The 17,492-nt window shown below is 43.6% G+C and overlaps 1 protein-coding gene across 1 annotated transcript in view; it reads left to right on the top strand.

Annotated features, from left to right (window-relative positions):
* The window catches only part of FBXO32 (F-box protein 32), a 41,739-nt gene that overhangs the window by 5,533 nt on the left and 18,714 nt on the right, over positions 1–17,492 (top strand). The window contains exons 2-4 of the mRNA XM_040261868.1: positions 5,602–5,714; positions 6,549–6,598; positions 7,654–7,746. Of these exons, the coding sequence (XP_040117802.1) occupies positions 5,602–5,714; positions 6,549–6,598; positions 7,654–7,746 (256 nt within the window). The remainder of the gene's footprint in view (positions 1–5,601; positions 5,715–6,548; positions 6,599–7,653; positions 7,747–17,492) is intronic.

Raw genomic sequence — 17,492 nt, forward strand, 5'->3', positions numbered from 1 at the left:
GGATTGGACACGGGTCCCGCCCGCCGCGCCTCCAGGCTCTTCCCACGCACAGACGACCACAGAGTGGGCAGGGAGGATGAGTAACCAGGAAGGGGAGACCAGAGGGTCCCTGGGGCATCCGTGCTGGCGGAGCGTCGGTAAAGACCCGGGGAGGCAGAGCTGCGGAGGAGGGGAGGGAGGCGGGCTGAAAACCCAAGCCCTCGGCCTGTGGGAGGACCGCGTCTTTGCACCTGTTTCCTCAGTGGCCCTTCCGGTCGTTTTCTTTGTATAGTGAGCGCGCCCCCATTTCAAGTGATGCCCGTCCCCTGCAGAAAGTCCGCCTGCCTTGGGTGAGCCTCTGGAGTCACGTTCCACCTGAGCTGTCAGTGTGGTGGAAAATCTGTTTCCGAGGAGCCTGAAGCCCCACCCCCACCCCGTTTAATAACACAGAAGCAGCGACTAAGGAGTTAGACGGCCTGGAGTCTGTCAGGCCTCATCACCGCAGTTGGCATCCACATCGCTGCCATTTGGCCCAGAGGGGATCAGTGCAGCCTGCTCACCCTTGGGTGACTTTACCCGTGGCCTTTGGTGAAAACCACTGCTCCCCACCCCCAGCCCTTACGCTGACTTCAGTGGAGAATCCTGTACAAGGGCCAGCTTCCCACTCAGATTTACCAGTGGTTGTGTGGCTGAGCCCCTGGCACTCAATTTTACAAAAACCATCAAGGAAATATGGTTATTTCAGCGTCCTGACCTCCAGGGCCCCGGACCTGTTTGTGATTTGTGAAGCATCACTTTTTGTTTTCCAGTGGAAAAAAATAAAAGTAATTAATCTTGGGGGTCTGCCAGGGAAGACAAGAGCACATTGACCTTTACTTTAAAGATACTTTGAGGTCGTCCCTAGGGAGTTTGGGAAGCACTCTAAAGAAATCTTACTTACGGAAACTCAGAAAATTTACAGAAAAATTAAAAGACCAACTGCTGTCTCTAGACTCTTTTAGGGACTCTAGTTGCCTATTTGGCCTAAATTTTTCTCCCTGGACTAAAAGCTTCTTTTTTAGTATAGTAGAATGGAAGCTTCTTTCTTTCCTTTCTTCCTTCCTTCCTTCCTCCTTATTCCTAAGAAGTGAGGATCTAATGTTTTGGACTTCATTTTGAGGTGGCAGTTTGGATTCTTCCTAGGGAGGTGCAGCCATGGTCTGCTTAGCTGTGTCCCAGCGGCTCACCCAGATACAACCGTAGGATGTTCCTTAGTGGGAGACAGACCAGTGGGTTCAGCAGGAGAGTTTCCAAATCAGAGGCTCTGCTTGGCATACACATTCACACTGAATCTGCTCTGGGAGATAAGCTGGTTGTCACTCCTATTTAGAATAGCAGTGCCTCTCTCTCCATAGTAGGGGAGACCTGGAGACAGGTTTACCTTAACCACCAAAGTTTACCCTTAGCTTCCCACCTCTCTCTCCCCGTCTTGAACCTCCTTTCTTTCCTCCCTTTTCAGGTCATCTTAGCTAGAACTGCCAGCCTACCACCATCATCACAAATGGTGATCCATTTAGTGACTACTTGGGGCTCTTGGATGAGTCAGATTTGAGGACTCATTTGGTAGCTCCTAGCAAAGCAGCTGCCTGTTTGTTTGCAGAGTATTTTTTTTCTCCCAGCAATTGTAAACAATCCCTTCCCTACTTCACATGAGAAGTCTGCCAATTTCTTCAAAGCCGTTGGCCTTCTGAGACCCGGGTTTGCAGGCTCAAATATCCCTCCTGTTTTCAGTCCTGGTGATGTTGCCCTGTGATGTCAGGTTTGGGCTGCCAGCCTGCCTACTCAGGTGAAGCTGAATGCCTCTCCTGTTAGGAGAAAACAAAAGACAGGCCCTTTTGAAAGAGAGGGAGGGGGATGGATGTGCAACAGAGGCCTGTGAAAGAGGCCTCAGGCTCTTAGTCTGATTGCACCTCCCATTCTGTGAGCTGCCTGGACAAGAATGGGGGGTGGGGCAGCGGGGGTGAGGGTGCCCTGGATGTGTTGCAGCCTGGGGACCATGGTGTTTTTTACGTGTGGACCACAGCTTCTCTGCCCAGAGCACCTTCTGTGGACCATGCTGGCCATTCTCTCTGTCCCGGGCCCTGTCTTCTTCCAGCAGCAGAATGTTCCAAAACCCCATCACAGCTAAGTGCCCTGAACTGAGATCAAGAGAGGATTTCAGATAAGCTTCAAGGAGGGCGCCTGGTGAAAAAGTTGAAACTACCTAAGAGGAATCGCAAGTGTTACATTTGGGCAGATGAAGAAAATTCAAGGAAAGAGTTCAACAGGAATTAGGGCGATCCAAGAAGGCTTCAAGGAACTGGTGGTTGAGCCACCTCGCAAGCAGTCCTGCTCACTGATAACCCCCAGCCCTGCCCTGCCCCACCCCCCAGATGAGTAATCTCAGCTCCCTGAGCCTGGGCCACTCTTCTACAAGCCTGCAGTGGTGCCTCTGAAAACTCCAAAAGTACAGCTAAGGCTGAACCAGGAAGCAGGAAGTTTACCCCGGTGCCCTGGATGCACAAATAAAAACAAGCAAATAAAATAGTGAATAAGCAAATAAAATAATAGTTAAGATTTTTAGGAGCCCTTACTGTGTGCAAGGCAGTGTTCTCAGGGCTTCATACACTAGGCTGTTTGTTTTGCCACAACAATGGGGTTCTTGCCCTGTGAGTCTGACAATTTGGGTATGTTTTGGAGCAAATTAGCCTAGAACTCTCATTGGCCTTAATCTACAACTAAGCCCTTAGGAGTAGGCCACAGCTTTCTCCAAATGGTCTATTACAAATGAAATGAAACATAGGACTTCTTTTTTTTCTTCTTCTCTCCCTTTGTCTCTGCTGCCAAATGCACTTATTTTGAAATCTTTCATTTTTTCTAAAGTTGTCTTTAAGTATCTTGGTATGTGTGTGACGACAGTACAGGGCTGGAAGAGGTCTTTTTTTTCTTATTCTAGGCCTGTGCCTATAAAAATCAAGATTATTAGTTAGAACTGACTATAAAATAGCAAGTTACTGGTTACTATTGCATTTAATGAAGACAGCCTCTTTAAATGGTTTTGCTTATTAAAAAAGAAAAAGTCGTGGTTCCTAAATGATGATGGCTTTTCTTGTTCAAAATTTCAGTTGTAATTTTCCATTCGCTTTGCATTTTCTTGAAATGGACATAATTGAACTCTCAAAATAGCCTCTAACTGAATATATTATTGCTTTAAAAAAAACATATAAGCAGGCAACACAAATAAACCCTGTAGTCCTTCCAGGTCCTACCTCTGAAGTCCAAAACCTAAGTGAAAAGTGCAGGGTTTCGCTTTGGTTAAAGCTTTTCTACATTCTCCAGTGGGAGAGCGTCATCAATTATGTCAAATTCTTCTTAAACTAGCTTTGGAAATGAGTCACTCGGGCTTAAAGCAGGTTATTGTTATTTCTGTGAGGAAAGCAAGGGCTCAAATTCCTTTGAGGAATGTTTTCAATTAGAAAAGAATAAGATGAAAGATAAATATTTAACATTGCTAAGGAATGGTCACAATCTATGGCCCAGGCTCCAAAAATGCTCTGCTAAACCTTAAATGTGTGATTGAGAATAAGACAGCTTCATTTTGTGGTGCTCTCTATGTGGAATTCAGGCTGTAGGTGTCTGCTCATGGTGCCAGTGTGTGTTTCCTTTAAAAATAAGTCTTCGTGTGATATTTTTACACAAAATGGCCTCAACTTTGTTTTCTAAAGCTGTTCTCAGCTTTGGTACATCATGGACCAGTCAAGTGACTTTCCATTTTCCTCCCTTCTCCTCAGCGTTGACAGAAATTTCTTAAATTAGCTCTAAGGACTCCAAATTCCGCTCTCCATTTCTTCTGCCCCTCTTATCCTGCTGAACTTGGCACTGGGCAGCTGGCTGCTCAGTGGTTTTGTGCCCCTAGAGCTGTGGAAGCAAATATACACTCACGTGTGTTACAAAGCCAGGCCCAAAACATTCGCCCTGGGCTCAGTAAGACTTAGTGTTCCCTAAGACGGGGCATTTCTACAGTAAACCCGCTGAAACCTCAAAGTATCCTGTATCCCAGGATGAGAAGGAGAGGGCTAATGATATTAGGAAGTTCAATAAATGGTATTAAGCTTGGCCTCCTGAGGGAAGATTAACAAATGGCTGATTATCCATCAAGCCTATCCCTCTGGGTCCAGAAACACTGAGTATATTGTTGGTGCTGTCACGTGTAAGCATGTTAGCAAGATACTTATTGTACTTATTGAAGTACTGGAGAGATCATTGTATTGATAGTAATAGGATCCTGGAGATTGTTTTTCAAGCCCTCTTTTCTCTTTTACATAATACTCATAACATGGAGAAGTGCAGGCATGCCGCATCTTATCCAACAGATGTTGGTCCAAACAAGATATAAATCAAATCATATTTTAAATTCAGCAAAAGAATTCAGAAAGTTAAAAGGCTCTAATATATGGTTGATGTAAGAAAAAAAAAAACTAGTTGATGTTTTACTGGTTGACATTATAAATCTTGCCTGAAAAAAATAAAAATCTTGCCTGGCATATGCATACCCCATGGGGATTGGGAGGTAGGGGTAGGGGGATCTTTTCATTATATCTTCTCAATATTTCTCCTGCATTTCTTCTGTGGAAACTCTTTGGAGATTTACTCTCAAGTCCCATTACATAATAGAACTCCATCAGCCCCCCAAAGACAGCTAAGCTTACTGAAGGAAATATGCCCCAACCCAAGTTGAAACTGTACATTGTTTAGTGACCTGTGACTTGGCCAGTTCTGTCTTTTCAGCCCTAACAGATGTGTGAATTGTAAATTCAGCTTGTTTCATTTAGGATTCAAGGTCTTCACCTCACTACATGATGCCTAGTGTCAGTCAAGGAAAGATATGAAACATAACTAATACTATACACTAAACACCTCCTAGAAATACAGTCTATAAGTCAGACTTCTATAAATGTTTTAAAGACCTGAGGGGAGCATGCTGGTTAAAAGCAGCTTGGGATGGGGAGGGATATGGGAGGAAGGTTCAAGAAGGAGGGGACACATGTATACCTATGGCTGATTCATGTTGATGTTTGACAGAAAACAACAAAATTCTGTAAAGCAATTATCCTTCAATTAAAAATAAATAAAGGTCAAAGATATGGTATGTGAATCATATCTCCATAAAGCTATTTTTTTTTAAGCAGCTTGAGGTAGATGATTTTTGCAAAATGAAAATATTGTATATTATAGTGATACCAGTAGCCCTTCCTCTTCCTCCCTCCCCACCCATTCATGATTTTTGCTTAAAATAATGTTGCTGTACCCTGGGTGGCTCTTAAAGAGTGCAGACTATGTGTCTAATACAATGGCAAACACTATTGGGCATTCAAAACGAGAAGTCCCCATCCCTGTCTTCCATAGAGATGTGACACTGTTTTCTTCCTAAAAGAGGCAAGTTTGGGCCTGTGCAGCCCCAATCACTTTTGAGTGATTATTTTATTGCTTTGTTTGAGGAGCACATATGATTGAGTTTTATAACTGCAGTGAGTTATTTATAGAAACAGCTCATGTTAAAGTATAACTGTTACAGCTCATCCCCTCTGGTCTTGTTATTCCTAGTTACTGCAGCAAGGAAGTATACAATAAGGAGAATCTTTTCAACAGCCTGAACTATGACGTTGCAGCCAAGAAGAGAAAGAAGGACATGCTGAATAGCAAAACCAAAACTCAGTGTAAGCTGTTTGTTTTGAACTTAAGAAAGAAAGCTGTCTGTAGATCGTTTTGATTGGTTCTTGGGGTGGGGCGGGGGCTGTCGGGGCGTGGGGGGCGGGAATCACACCTCACGTGTTTGGCATTGGCTTTCAGGTAGACTGTGTCATTGACAGAGGTTACCGGGATCTTTGCACTCTGAAACCTGGTTGTGCATTTTATGAGTGAGATTAATGTATTCTTTATAGTTGCGTTTATAAGTCAGTTGCTAGTTGGGGTGTTTTTTCCGGCTTGTCACTTATATTTGACATAGTTTAGTTATTACTCAGTGATATGGTCAGCTGAACCACCAGTGTGTTTGGAACTGGGTTTTGAGGCTTTGAATGTAAATTTTTCCCCCCTCTTTCCTTGTATAAATACTAGTAACAGTTCTAGATGCTGGATGTATGAACAGAGAGTCTAAATTTCTGTTAATAAGCAGGAATTACAGATCTTTAGTTGATTCCATCTGTACTGCATGGCTTCTTCATGTTATCTGTTTTATTTCTACTGTTTAACTTGAAGGCTTGGCATTTAACACAAACTTGTACTTGGGTATTAGATTTTTTTCTTTAATTTGGAGCTTTGGTATACTCGATCTGAGTATCAAAGACTTGAAATGCCTTCAACAAAGTAAATTATAACTCTGGTATTTATACACTGCAGAAATTAGGCTTTTGCATCCCCTTAGACTGTCAGCAGAGTCTTTGTATTTTCTCTCAAAACTTGTTAACACTTTGGAATAAATGAAAAATAAATGCAAAATCTTGGGCATGTTGTAAATTTTAAAGCTATCAGGTTTTTTGTGTCTTTTTTAGATTTCCACCAGGAAAAATGGATCTATGTTCACAAAGGAAGTACTAAAGAGGTGAGCACTCATCTGTTTGTTAAGGAGAACGCTTAGTTTTATACCTGCCCTAGGAGAGTATAGGACTGTCCCCTTGGGTGTGGGTGGTGGTAGCTTGCAGCCCACTACCTAGCCAACCATCAGAGTTTGGGGCTGCAGAGATAGAGGCAAAAGTCACTAGGTGGACTCCCCAGTTGTTCAGTGAGATGATGACTGTAAAAGTGCTTTATGGAGATGAATATTCCCATCTCAAACGTACTGTTATAAAGTTCTAGCCTTTCCCTCAGGATAGTGCTTCCCTTTTGTTCTAACATCAGTTTTAGACTTCAACTCGGTTCTTTTTAGCCCTGGAAGTTTACTTACTAAATACAGCAGACGTTTTTGTGCCTGCCTGGTGCAACACTGCACAAACAAGATGCAAAAGAGAATACGACATTGTAATATCTAAATGTGCATGGCAGATTGATAGAATTTCTATCACTGTCAGGGACCTCGGAGAACTAGTTCCCTCTGTGATTTGAGGCCCTGAGAGGGAGACAGTGATATACCCGAGACCACCCAGGTACTAGGAGTAGAGCTGGGGCTGTGAGTCAGGGGTTTCCACCCTCAGTGCCTTGTGCATTCACAGAGCAAAGACCAAAATTTCCTGGCTCCTTAGTGAAGCCTTAAAAACACTTCTGATGATCACAGTGACAAAAGCCCTAGAGACGTGAGGCAGGGTGGCAGACAGAGCTAACACACGCAGGGTTAATTCTCCCCCCAGAAGTATGCTCCTGTGATCAACATATATCACATATCCATCTCCCAACTATTCCTCAACAAGCAAGTGCATGTGGAGGACAAGGGCCCACAGGGTACACGTCATGACTTCAGTCACTGACTAAAGCAACTGCCTGCTGAACCACCCATCTTTGTGGCTCACGGGGGTGAGGGGTAGGGGTGTGGAGTTTCCCAGAAAGAGCTGATCATGGTGCAGGAGAGGAGCAGGTTACCTGAGACAGCCACCCAGCTAGTCGGCAGAGTCCCAGCAGATCATTCTAGAACTTGACCTCTGCACCCCCTGTTTTCACATTCAGCGCCATGGATACTGCACTCTGGGGGAAGCTTTCAACAGGCTGGACTTCTCAACTGCCATCCTGGATTCCAGAAGATTTAACTACGTTGTACGGGTAAGTCTCTGTAGATTACCCAGATTCTCAAGTTGAAGTGTCTCTTTAGCTTGTCTTGAAGTAGACAAGCCACCCCCACCCCTGCATGATAAGAATAAAAGTAACTTTTTAGGACCCTGGGCATCTTGAGGAAAGCAGAAAATGGACTCCTCAACTTCCCCCTCCCCAGATGGACTTCCGGTTCCATATGGATCCTGTTAGGATGTCCCTGTGATTGGCACCCCCAGACAGGGACTGTCATAATCCCTCACGTGAGCCACAGGGCAGGCAGCATGAGCTCTGGCAGCAACATTAGCCAGAGAGAATTTAGCAGAAAACAAGTTGTAAAGCACCTTGGGTTGTTTTAAAATTTTTATGCCCGTCTGGTCGTTCTCACTGGCCTTCCTCCTTTCCCAACTTTAGCTGACTCTGGGCGAACTTAAGACATTTTTGGTTTAAGCTTCAAAGCTGGGTGTTCAGGCATGTTGGAACCTTGTTTCCCTGACTCTCTTCTCCCACCCCTCCACCACCACGTGAGGACGATATTCAGTCCCAGGTTCACTGCAAGCCTGAAACTACCTGCTTGGGTCAGTTGCTTCCTATTTTAAACCCTGCATTGGGGAAAAAAAAAAATTAATGAGCTTTAGCAAAATATTAATGATGAAGGTAGTAAAACAAGTTAAGCCTAACCATGACCTTCAAGTCACTGATTCTTTTTAATTGCTTGGTGGCTGTTTTTCCCCCTAAGCTCCCTTGCGTGTTGTTGTCAGCGGTTCCATCCAGGAGGTAGCAGCTGTTTGGGTTTTAGGATCAGAAGTAGGAGGCAGTTTACCCGCTATGGGTGTTGGTCGGTCGGGTTTTTATTTTCTTTTTCCTGGGTTGCTGTGCTTCTCAGCGCCATGTCAATGAGTCAGATGATTGCAAAGGCCCAGCCAGAGCAATGACATTCAAGCCCCCTTGAGGCCTGGATCGTTCACCTGTCATCTGGGCAGATACAGGCCTGGCTGTCCCAACTGACCTGATTTTAAAACACACACACACACACACACAAATCCAGGCCTCTTGTAGGTTAGAAGCTCTGAGCTGAGCCCATAATCAGATCTGTCTGCTCTTCAGATGAACCCTTATTCCAGACCAAAAGGGATAACAATCAGAGACCTTCCTGATGAAATGATCATGTCATTCAGTGTGACTCTGCTGACTCTGGGAGGTCATTTCGGCCCACAGCTCAGTGCAGGCTGGTTGGAGTCAGGCCCAGGAAGACCTGGAACTTGTCACTAAGAAAGTGAATAGTTTCCAGTCTCCCAGATCTGATGTCTTGATCCCAAACTGATCAGCATATGGTTAATTTTTAGATGGTTCTCCTTTCTACCTGTTCTTCTTTCCCCAAGAAATAAGATAAAGCACAGAAACAAAGGAGTTGAATTGTGGAGATCTATTTCAAGCAATTGTGTGGACTAATACCTCTTGGCCTTCCATTAACCGTGTAAAGTATAGGTATTTTTATTCTCTGTTTACATAAATAGAGAGCTACAGAGAAGCAAAATGACCTGTCCAAGGTCACAAAGCTACATAAACAAAGATACCCAAATCTGAAACCAGCAGTTAAAGTCCACACTCTTAAGCTGCTACAAGGAGGAGCTCCATATAAGCAAAGGACTGAAAGTAAAATGGCCTGTGGTCAGATCTCAGCTCTACTGCTTTCACGTTGTTTCACCCTCATACTCCCAAGTGTAAGAAGGACTTAGAATAACCTGACTTCACAGAGTAGCTGTGAAGCTCAGTAACGTACATGGAAATTTTCTGCAGACTGGGATATGTTAGTCAAAGTCAGCTACTAATATTTGTTATTACCTACCTATCAAAATTACTGTTTATAAGAGTCAACTAATTGATCACACAAGGCAATTTTATTTCTGGGAATTCAATTAATATTTTTGATTATAATGACAAGATTTTATAATTGGTAAGCTTTTCCAGACTCAATTTCTAGACTAGTTGACTATTAAATCTTCTTTGTTTATTCTCCCTGAAAGACCTTTGCAGTTTGGTTCATTAAAAAAATGTTTTTCTACTTAAAAAAAAATACCTGGAGAATCATGTCCTTGGCCCTTGATTAAAACTCAGCATGAAGAACTTGTGTCTAACAGTATGAGCACAATCTCCTAATCTTTAAGTTAAAGAAACTGTTGAATGCTTTCTGTTATTAGGTTCAGAAAGAGGGGGAAAATATCTATTTTGGAAAGAATAATCTTTTTTTCCTCTTCACTGTTAGAGTCCTCTGTAATTTGAGAAATGTTATTTTTATAAAGAGCTTAAACGTTTTAATGATAGGCACCACATTTTGAGGGTTTTCTTCTAAGGAACTTAAGACACTTAAGTTGTTCTCAAATAGTCTTCTTATCCTTAAAGCAACTTTGCAGAGTAGCTTGCCAGTGTTTTATCCTCATCTTACTGCTTTGGCCTAATGATTTCTTAATACTACAATGGTTCCTCAGTACCAGAAGAATCAACTTTGAAGCCTTCAAATTTGTTTAACCTCTTTAAAGACAAAGTACATTTTTTAAAATGTATCATGTTCATACTAGCTATCAATCTCCATAAGAGACAGGCAGAGGGAATGAAAAAGATGGCCAACACTCCTATCTCAACGTTATGATTTTTATTAGATAGCATGAAAATTTTGTGGAACTTTTAGAATCCGAAAGTTGATGATAAATTGGAGAGGTTTTTATATAACGTTTGTACCTTTGTTTAATTGGCTTTAGGCTATACTCATTGCCTCTACCCACTTCTCTCCATACCACCAATGACTTAAACACAGTTTTAACTGTGGTTTTTAAAGATGATTTAAAATCTCTAAAAGCAGCAACTTACCCACTTATGAAAGGTCACTTTTTCAAAAATGGGTTTACACCATGCCTCAAGACCAACACATTTTGGAAATTCCCCTGGGGAGCCAGTGAAGATTCCAGGAGATGGGCCAGTGGTGGGGTTAGAACTGTAACCAGGCAAACACAAGTGCTGACTAACCCATCCAGGGCACAGAGAGGCCAGCAAAGTAGGTCTCCAGAAGACACACAGTTGCACATTAGAATCACCTGTGAAACTTTTTTCTTTAGAAAGCCCACCTCTAGTGCATTCGAGTTCATCAGCTGAAGGTGGTACCCTGGCATTGCTACTTAAGTTTATCCACCAGTTGATGCTAGCGTGTTTTCAACTTTGCCAACCAGCCCAGAAACCACTTGGGAGCCCAACTTATATTTTGCATAATAAGTTTTTAAACAAGACACACTGAGGCATGAGTGCAAGAGAGGGCTTTAACACTTTAATGCCAGAATGATCTTTGGTCCTCCCAGATCTCTCTATGGCATGAGAATGTGGCCAAGTACCTGGTAACTCTAGATGCTGCCTTTAGTCCAGGAAGAACCTTGAATAGCAATTTCCTGACCTTAATGAAGGGGATTCCCAGGTTGCAGTGGCACTAATGGTAAAGAACCCACCTGACAATGCGGGAGACCTAAGAAATGCAGGTTCAGTCCCTGGGTTGGAAAGATCCGCTGGAGGAGGCATGGCAACCCATGCCAGTATTCTTGCCTGGAGGATCCCATAGACAGAGGAGCCTGGCAGGCTACAGTCCATAGGGACGCACAGAGTCGGACACAACTGAAGCAATTTAGCATGCACACACACATGACCTTAATGAATTGCCCCTTGTGTGCAACAGTTGGGGAAGGACAAACAAAAAGTTTGCAACCGCACTCTCTCTGTTCCTCTGCCACAGAGAACAGCCACAACCTAAACCGACACACATTTTTATTTTTTATGCATTACAGCCCTAAGTCCATTTGAATGTTTCCAGCAAGTTACTGACTTCTTACCACCCCCTAAAAATCTTTTTCCAAAAACATGTTTTAGTTTAAGTTGACTGGCGGTTTGGCAAACAAAAGTCTGAAATATGGCACGATGATGACTCAAATTTAAACCCAATGCCTTCAATTAAAGGGCGTGCTGTTGCCAAGCCCCTGGTGGGTCATGATGTGTGCGGACAGCTGGGCCCTGCACCGGGTCCCTCTGCCCAAGTGACCTTGGATTAATCTGGTGGTGCACAGCCTTCCTTTGCTTAAAGTTCGAGTCCTGCCCCCTGGGTCTTAAAACTGGTGGTATCTTTTTCCTTCGAGACTGAGAAACAGAGATGGAGGGAAGGAGGCCAGCCCTCCCAATGGCAACAAAATCAAAGGGGCAGAGCCCTAAGCCCGTTTGAAAATGATGGCAGAAGTGGTTGGGAACTGGGAGAATCCACTGTAGGGTATTAGCAGTGAGGGTCCCAAGCTAAGCTTAAAGTGAATGCTGATTAGGGTGCTGGCGATTTTACCAAGCAGTGCTGCATCTCAGAATTCCTAGCTTTCTCAGTCGTCCTAAGCATGTAGGCAAGGAGATTGTGCAATTTCTAGGTGCCCTCAGAAGTGGGGGACACTCACAGACCTTGAGGGTATGACCACGGAATTGGAGGAGTACATGCAGAAGTAGGGGGCTACCTGAAGAAATGGGGGTGCCCACACAATGACAAAAGAAACAGAGTATACTTGCAGAAGTAGGGGGTACCCACCGAAGTGGGGGCACCCCCAAAAATGGAGGAAGGCTGAAAGACCAGAACAGTGGTGTTTTTGACCATGGACACCTGACAGTACATTAATAATTTAAGCACATATTCTATATATATTCATAAATTCATTTGTAAATCATATACAGATGCATGCATGCGTGCTCAGTTGCTTCAGTCATGTCCAATTCTTTGCTCCCCTGTGGACTATAGCCCACCAAGCTCCTATGTTCACGGGATTCTCCTGGCAAGAATACTGGAGTGGATTGCCATGCCTCCCTCCTGGGGATTTTCCCAGCCCAGGGAGTGAACCCATGTCTCCGGCATCTCCTGCATTGCAGGTGGATTCTTTATCCACTGAGCCACCTGGGAAGCCCCATATACCTCTAAAAGGTGCTAATAATGGTAACTACTGTCCTGCTGCTACAAAATTAAACTGAATTTAATCCCTTGAAATGCCTTTGAATAATGCCCAGTACATCCATTGTTGCTGTAACTATTGTCATCTTAAGGGTGGTAATTAGGCATTAGAAAATATATAAAAATAGAAATTAAAGATGAAATAAAATATAGAGATTGACTTTTTTCTGATTTTCCTCCCTGATTTTCTTTCCCATCCCACTTTGGAGATGGAGAAACACTGGAGGCGGATTCTTGGAAGAGGTTGAACCTGAGAGTCTCCTTCCTTGAAGGAAGGCCAGGATTTGGCCAGGTGGAGAGACAGTAGAAGGCTTTGCAGAGACAAATGGCATGAGCCCCAAACTGGAGATGGAAAAAAGAGAAATAGAGAGCGATGGTGGGCCGGGGGCCGAGGGCACTGTGACAGTGAACCGGGTACAAGCGGTAAAGAGGCTGCGTAGACAGGGAGCCTGATTTCAGCAGGCTCACTGTGGCAAACAGAGCTGCTCAGGTCAATGCAACAGGGAACAGGGCATCACTCTAAGTTCAGAATTTTCTGGGATGGATAGAAGACAGAGAGGCAAGTTGCTCTCGGCTGAGAATACAATTGATTTGTATAAACTTGGCCCTCAGTTAGAGAGATGTTTCACTTGCAAATAATATTTACCCAATCTTGACATGCCTGGAGATTATTAATGTAGCCAAAATGCTCCCTCTTCCAACCTGTCAGTGTTCAGGCTCAAAGTCAGGACAAAACTTTCCAGGTTCTAATCTAGGTTGTCTATTGAATAAATAAGGGTCTTGGAAGTACACAGAGGCACTGCCGAATATAACCAAAGGTTTATTGCAGAAGACATAATTTTCCTGTGGGCACCTAGCTTGGGTACTGAGCATGGGAGAAATGGCAGGGGCTTCTCCAAGCTTCTTAAAGTTTTTTCCTACCTTTGAGAATCCTTTGGCATGTTTTCTAACCAGACATGCATGTCCTTTAAACCTCAGAGCCTACTGTCGTAGGAAAAGGAGGAATTTAGGGATGAACTACATTTTTAACAATATTCTATGCGAGACAGAGTATGTTTGGGTATGCATGCTGCGTGGCTAACCTCGAACTAACAGGGCGAGTAGCTGCTCTTTCTGTTTGTGCCTGGTGCCTAGTGTTCCTTTAAATCTCAGCTGCTTGCCTTCCTGGAAAGCGTTAATGATGTGTTTGCATTAAAAGTAATGTATCAGTCTGGGAACAGACCCCATATGAATACCAGCCTGACAGTCCATACCATCTACTGTTGATTATGTCATTTGACCCCCCTGAGCCACCTCTTCTAAAGCAGGAGGGAATATGCGTAAACCGTTATCCAGGCCCCCTCTAGCTATACTACTCCTTGAGTCTAAAAGACAGATGTGTTAAATATATATATATAGTTGAGTGCCTGCCATGTGCCAGGTTGGAGTAGTTGTTCAGTCACTAAGTCGTGTCCAACTCCCTGCGACCCAATAACTATAGCACCCCAGGCTTCCCTGTCCTTCACTGTCTCCATGCGTTTGCTCAAACTCATGTCCATTGAGTCAGTGATGCCATCCAACTGTCTCATCCTCTGTTGCCCCCTTCTCCTTTTGCCCTCAATCCTTCCTAGCATCAGGGTCTTTTCCAATGAGTCAACTCTTCGTTATCAGGTGGCAAAGTATTGGAACTTCAGTATCAGTCCTTCCAATGAATATTCAGTGTTGATTTTCTTTAGGATTGACTGGTTTGATCTCCTTGCCATCCAAGGGACTCTCAAGAGTCTTCTCCAGCAGGTTGGGATAGAGTGGTAAACAAAACAACCCTTTCTGTCTTGAGGTTTCTATTCCAATTAGACCGTCAGCAAGCAAGTAAACAAGATCATTTCAGACATGTACAAATGAAATGAAGAAGAACAATGAAACCATAGTAAGATCTAGGATAGTCCAGAAAGGGCTCTCTGAGCTCTCAGCAGGCAGCATTGAAACCGAGACCTGAATGGAGCTGCCCATGAAGATGTGCCCAGGACAAAGCCTGGGAGGTGGGAATGAGCTAGAAGGTGGTTCAGGGAACCAGAGGCAGGCTGTGGAGCCAGAGCGAAGTGAGCTGGGGAAGTACTGGGCACAATGAGGCTGGACAGGGAGTGAAGACCAGGTCAGGGAGGACCTAGCCAGTCATGGTCAGGAGGCTGAATTTTTTTCTAAGGGCTAAGGGAAGGCATTTGAGGGTTTCGAGCAGAGAAGTGACTCGAGCAAATTTATTTTTAAAAGTCTGAATGCTTAAAAAAAAAAAAAAAGTCTGAATGCTATGATGAACTGAACGGAAGAGACGATAGAAACCTACTTTTTCTGCAGGCAAAGTGAGATATGAGGGCAGTCTCTTTTCTGCCCATTCATCTTCCACACACCCCTTCAAGCTGTGGTTGGCATCCATTCCGAGATTGGCTGTAGGATGTTGCTTGCAACTAGATTTTTCTTCTCAGTGTGTCTAAGAGTAGCATGAGTGAAACCGAAGGGCAGGATGTGGTTTCGGCACGCAGTGACCACCAGCCCTTCCTCCGGGAGCCCAGAACCGGTCCCGTTACTGCACAGCTAGTCACTGAGGATCCTACTGGATCCCCAGGCGGCCCAACGGTAATGATACCCTGGAATTAGAACCCTCTTCTCACCCCCACCCCGCCCCCGCCTCTTTAAACACAGCCACAAATTACTGGCACCTGGACTAAAATTTGCCCAGCAGAAAACAAACAGCCATTTGCAAATAGTCCGTTTTCCTCTGCTTTTTCTCTTGTGGCCAGAGGCAAAGAATCTAACTGGCTAAGTCATCTTGGTAAATAAATTGCTAGATACAGCTCTACACCCCTAGGCACACGCTCCCTTGACACAAGTAAAATTAATCAATTCTGTCCTCCTTGCTACTAGTTTCATACAGTACTGGTTCTGGATCTGTAGAATTATACTGATGTGGAAAGTAGACCTACGTGATTTACCTAAAGCTATTGGCTTCCCTGATAGCTCAGTTGGTAAAGAACCTACCTGCAACGCAGGAGACCCTGGTTTGATTCCTGGGTTGGGAAGATCCGCTGGGGAAGGGATAGGCTACCCACTCCGGTATCCTTGGGCTTCCCTTGTGGCTCAGCTGGTAAAGAATCTGCCAGCAATGTGGGAGACCTGGGTTTGATCCCTGGCTTGGGAAGATCTCCTGGAGAAGAGAAGGGCTACCCACTCCAGTATTCTTGCCTGGAGAATTCCATGGACTGTATAGCCCATGGGGTCACAAAAAGTCAGACACAACTGAGAAACTTTCACACACACACATTGCCTCATCACGACTGAGCAACTAACACACGCACAAATGTGTTGTTTGGAGAAGGGCGTGGCAACCCACTCCAGTATTCTTGCCTGGAGAATCACATGGACGGAGGAGCCTGGCGGGCTACTGTCCATGGGGTCACAAAGAGTCAGACATGACAAAGCAACTCACACACACACACACACACAAACATGTTATTAACCCTTTCTGGATATTATTTCTTCCTTAATGTTATAAGCTGATTACCTATCACAGGGTAATATTGATATAAGGTTTTCAGACTCTGTTTCCTAGAAAATAGCAATACATGATATTACTACTATTTTTAAAGTTTGGCCCTTTTTGCAATTTTGATTAGCCTTGAGAAACTGAAGTCCTTAAACTATCAGAAAAACCTGTTCTCAGGACTTCCTTGGCAGTCCAATGGTTAAGACTCAGTGCTTCCGCTGCAAGAGGCACAGATTCAGTCCCTGGTCGGGGAACTAAGATCCCACGTGACACCTGGCATAGCCAAAATTTAAAATAAATAAATAAATATGTTCTCTGTTAGACATATCTGGGCCCAAGTCCTGGCTCCTCCACTTGCTACAGCTGTATGTCTTTAGATGAGGCCACAGTCCTCTTTTGACTAGTGGAGAACCCACTTCATTGGGTTGCCATTGAAGGTGAAATAAGATCACACATGTAAAGTACTGAGCACAGTCACTGGCACTTGGCAACCACCTGTTAGTGTTAACAAAATGAGACTTCATGATAGATGCAACTATGTGAATCATAGAATGTATCAACATTAACTTTTATCATCAGACAAGAAGCTATTAAATGTATCAGAACTATAATAAAAATGACAGAAAGGAATATGAGAATTTGAAAGAATTTAAGCATTTGGTTGACAATATATAAAGTTAAAATACAGCGATTCTAAAGGTCTTTAAACCAGCTCTACTTTACCCTACTAATTCACTATGCCTTCCCTGGCAATAATTTTACTTAGTAATATTCTCTGTGCTATGATAAAAAACAAATATAATAATTTATTGAGTATATTTTTGGTATCAGGCACTGTTCTAAGTGCCTTATGGATGCATTTAATCTTCACAACAATTCTAAAGTAGGTACTGTTACCATGTACATTTTAAGCTAGGGAAATGGAGGCCAGCAGTTTGGCTCTGCCCTCACTCTTGAACTCTGTGATAAATATATATATCAAATTCTATACTCTATCAGAAATTGACAGACTGTAGCCCAAGAGCCGAATCTGCCCCCCATGTCTGTTTTTATAAATAAAGTTTTATTGGAACACAGCCACACCTGTTCATTTATATACTGTCCAGGGCTGCTTTTGTACTACCATTGCTGAGTTAAGTAGTTGCAATAGAGACTTTATGGCTTTCAAAGGCAAAAATATTTACTATCTAGCCCTTTACAGAAAAAGCTTTATGGAAATGATAACCC

Source organism: Oryx dammah, unplaced genomic scaffold (genome assembly GCF_014754425.2).
Source record: "Oryx dammah isolate SB20612 unplaced genomic scaffold, SCBI_Odam_1.1 HiC_scaffold_19, whole genome shotgun sequence".
NCBI classification, from domain to species: Eukaryota; Metazoa; Chordata; class Mammalia; order Artiodactyla; family Bovidae; genus Oryx; species Oryx dammah.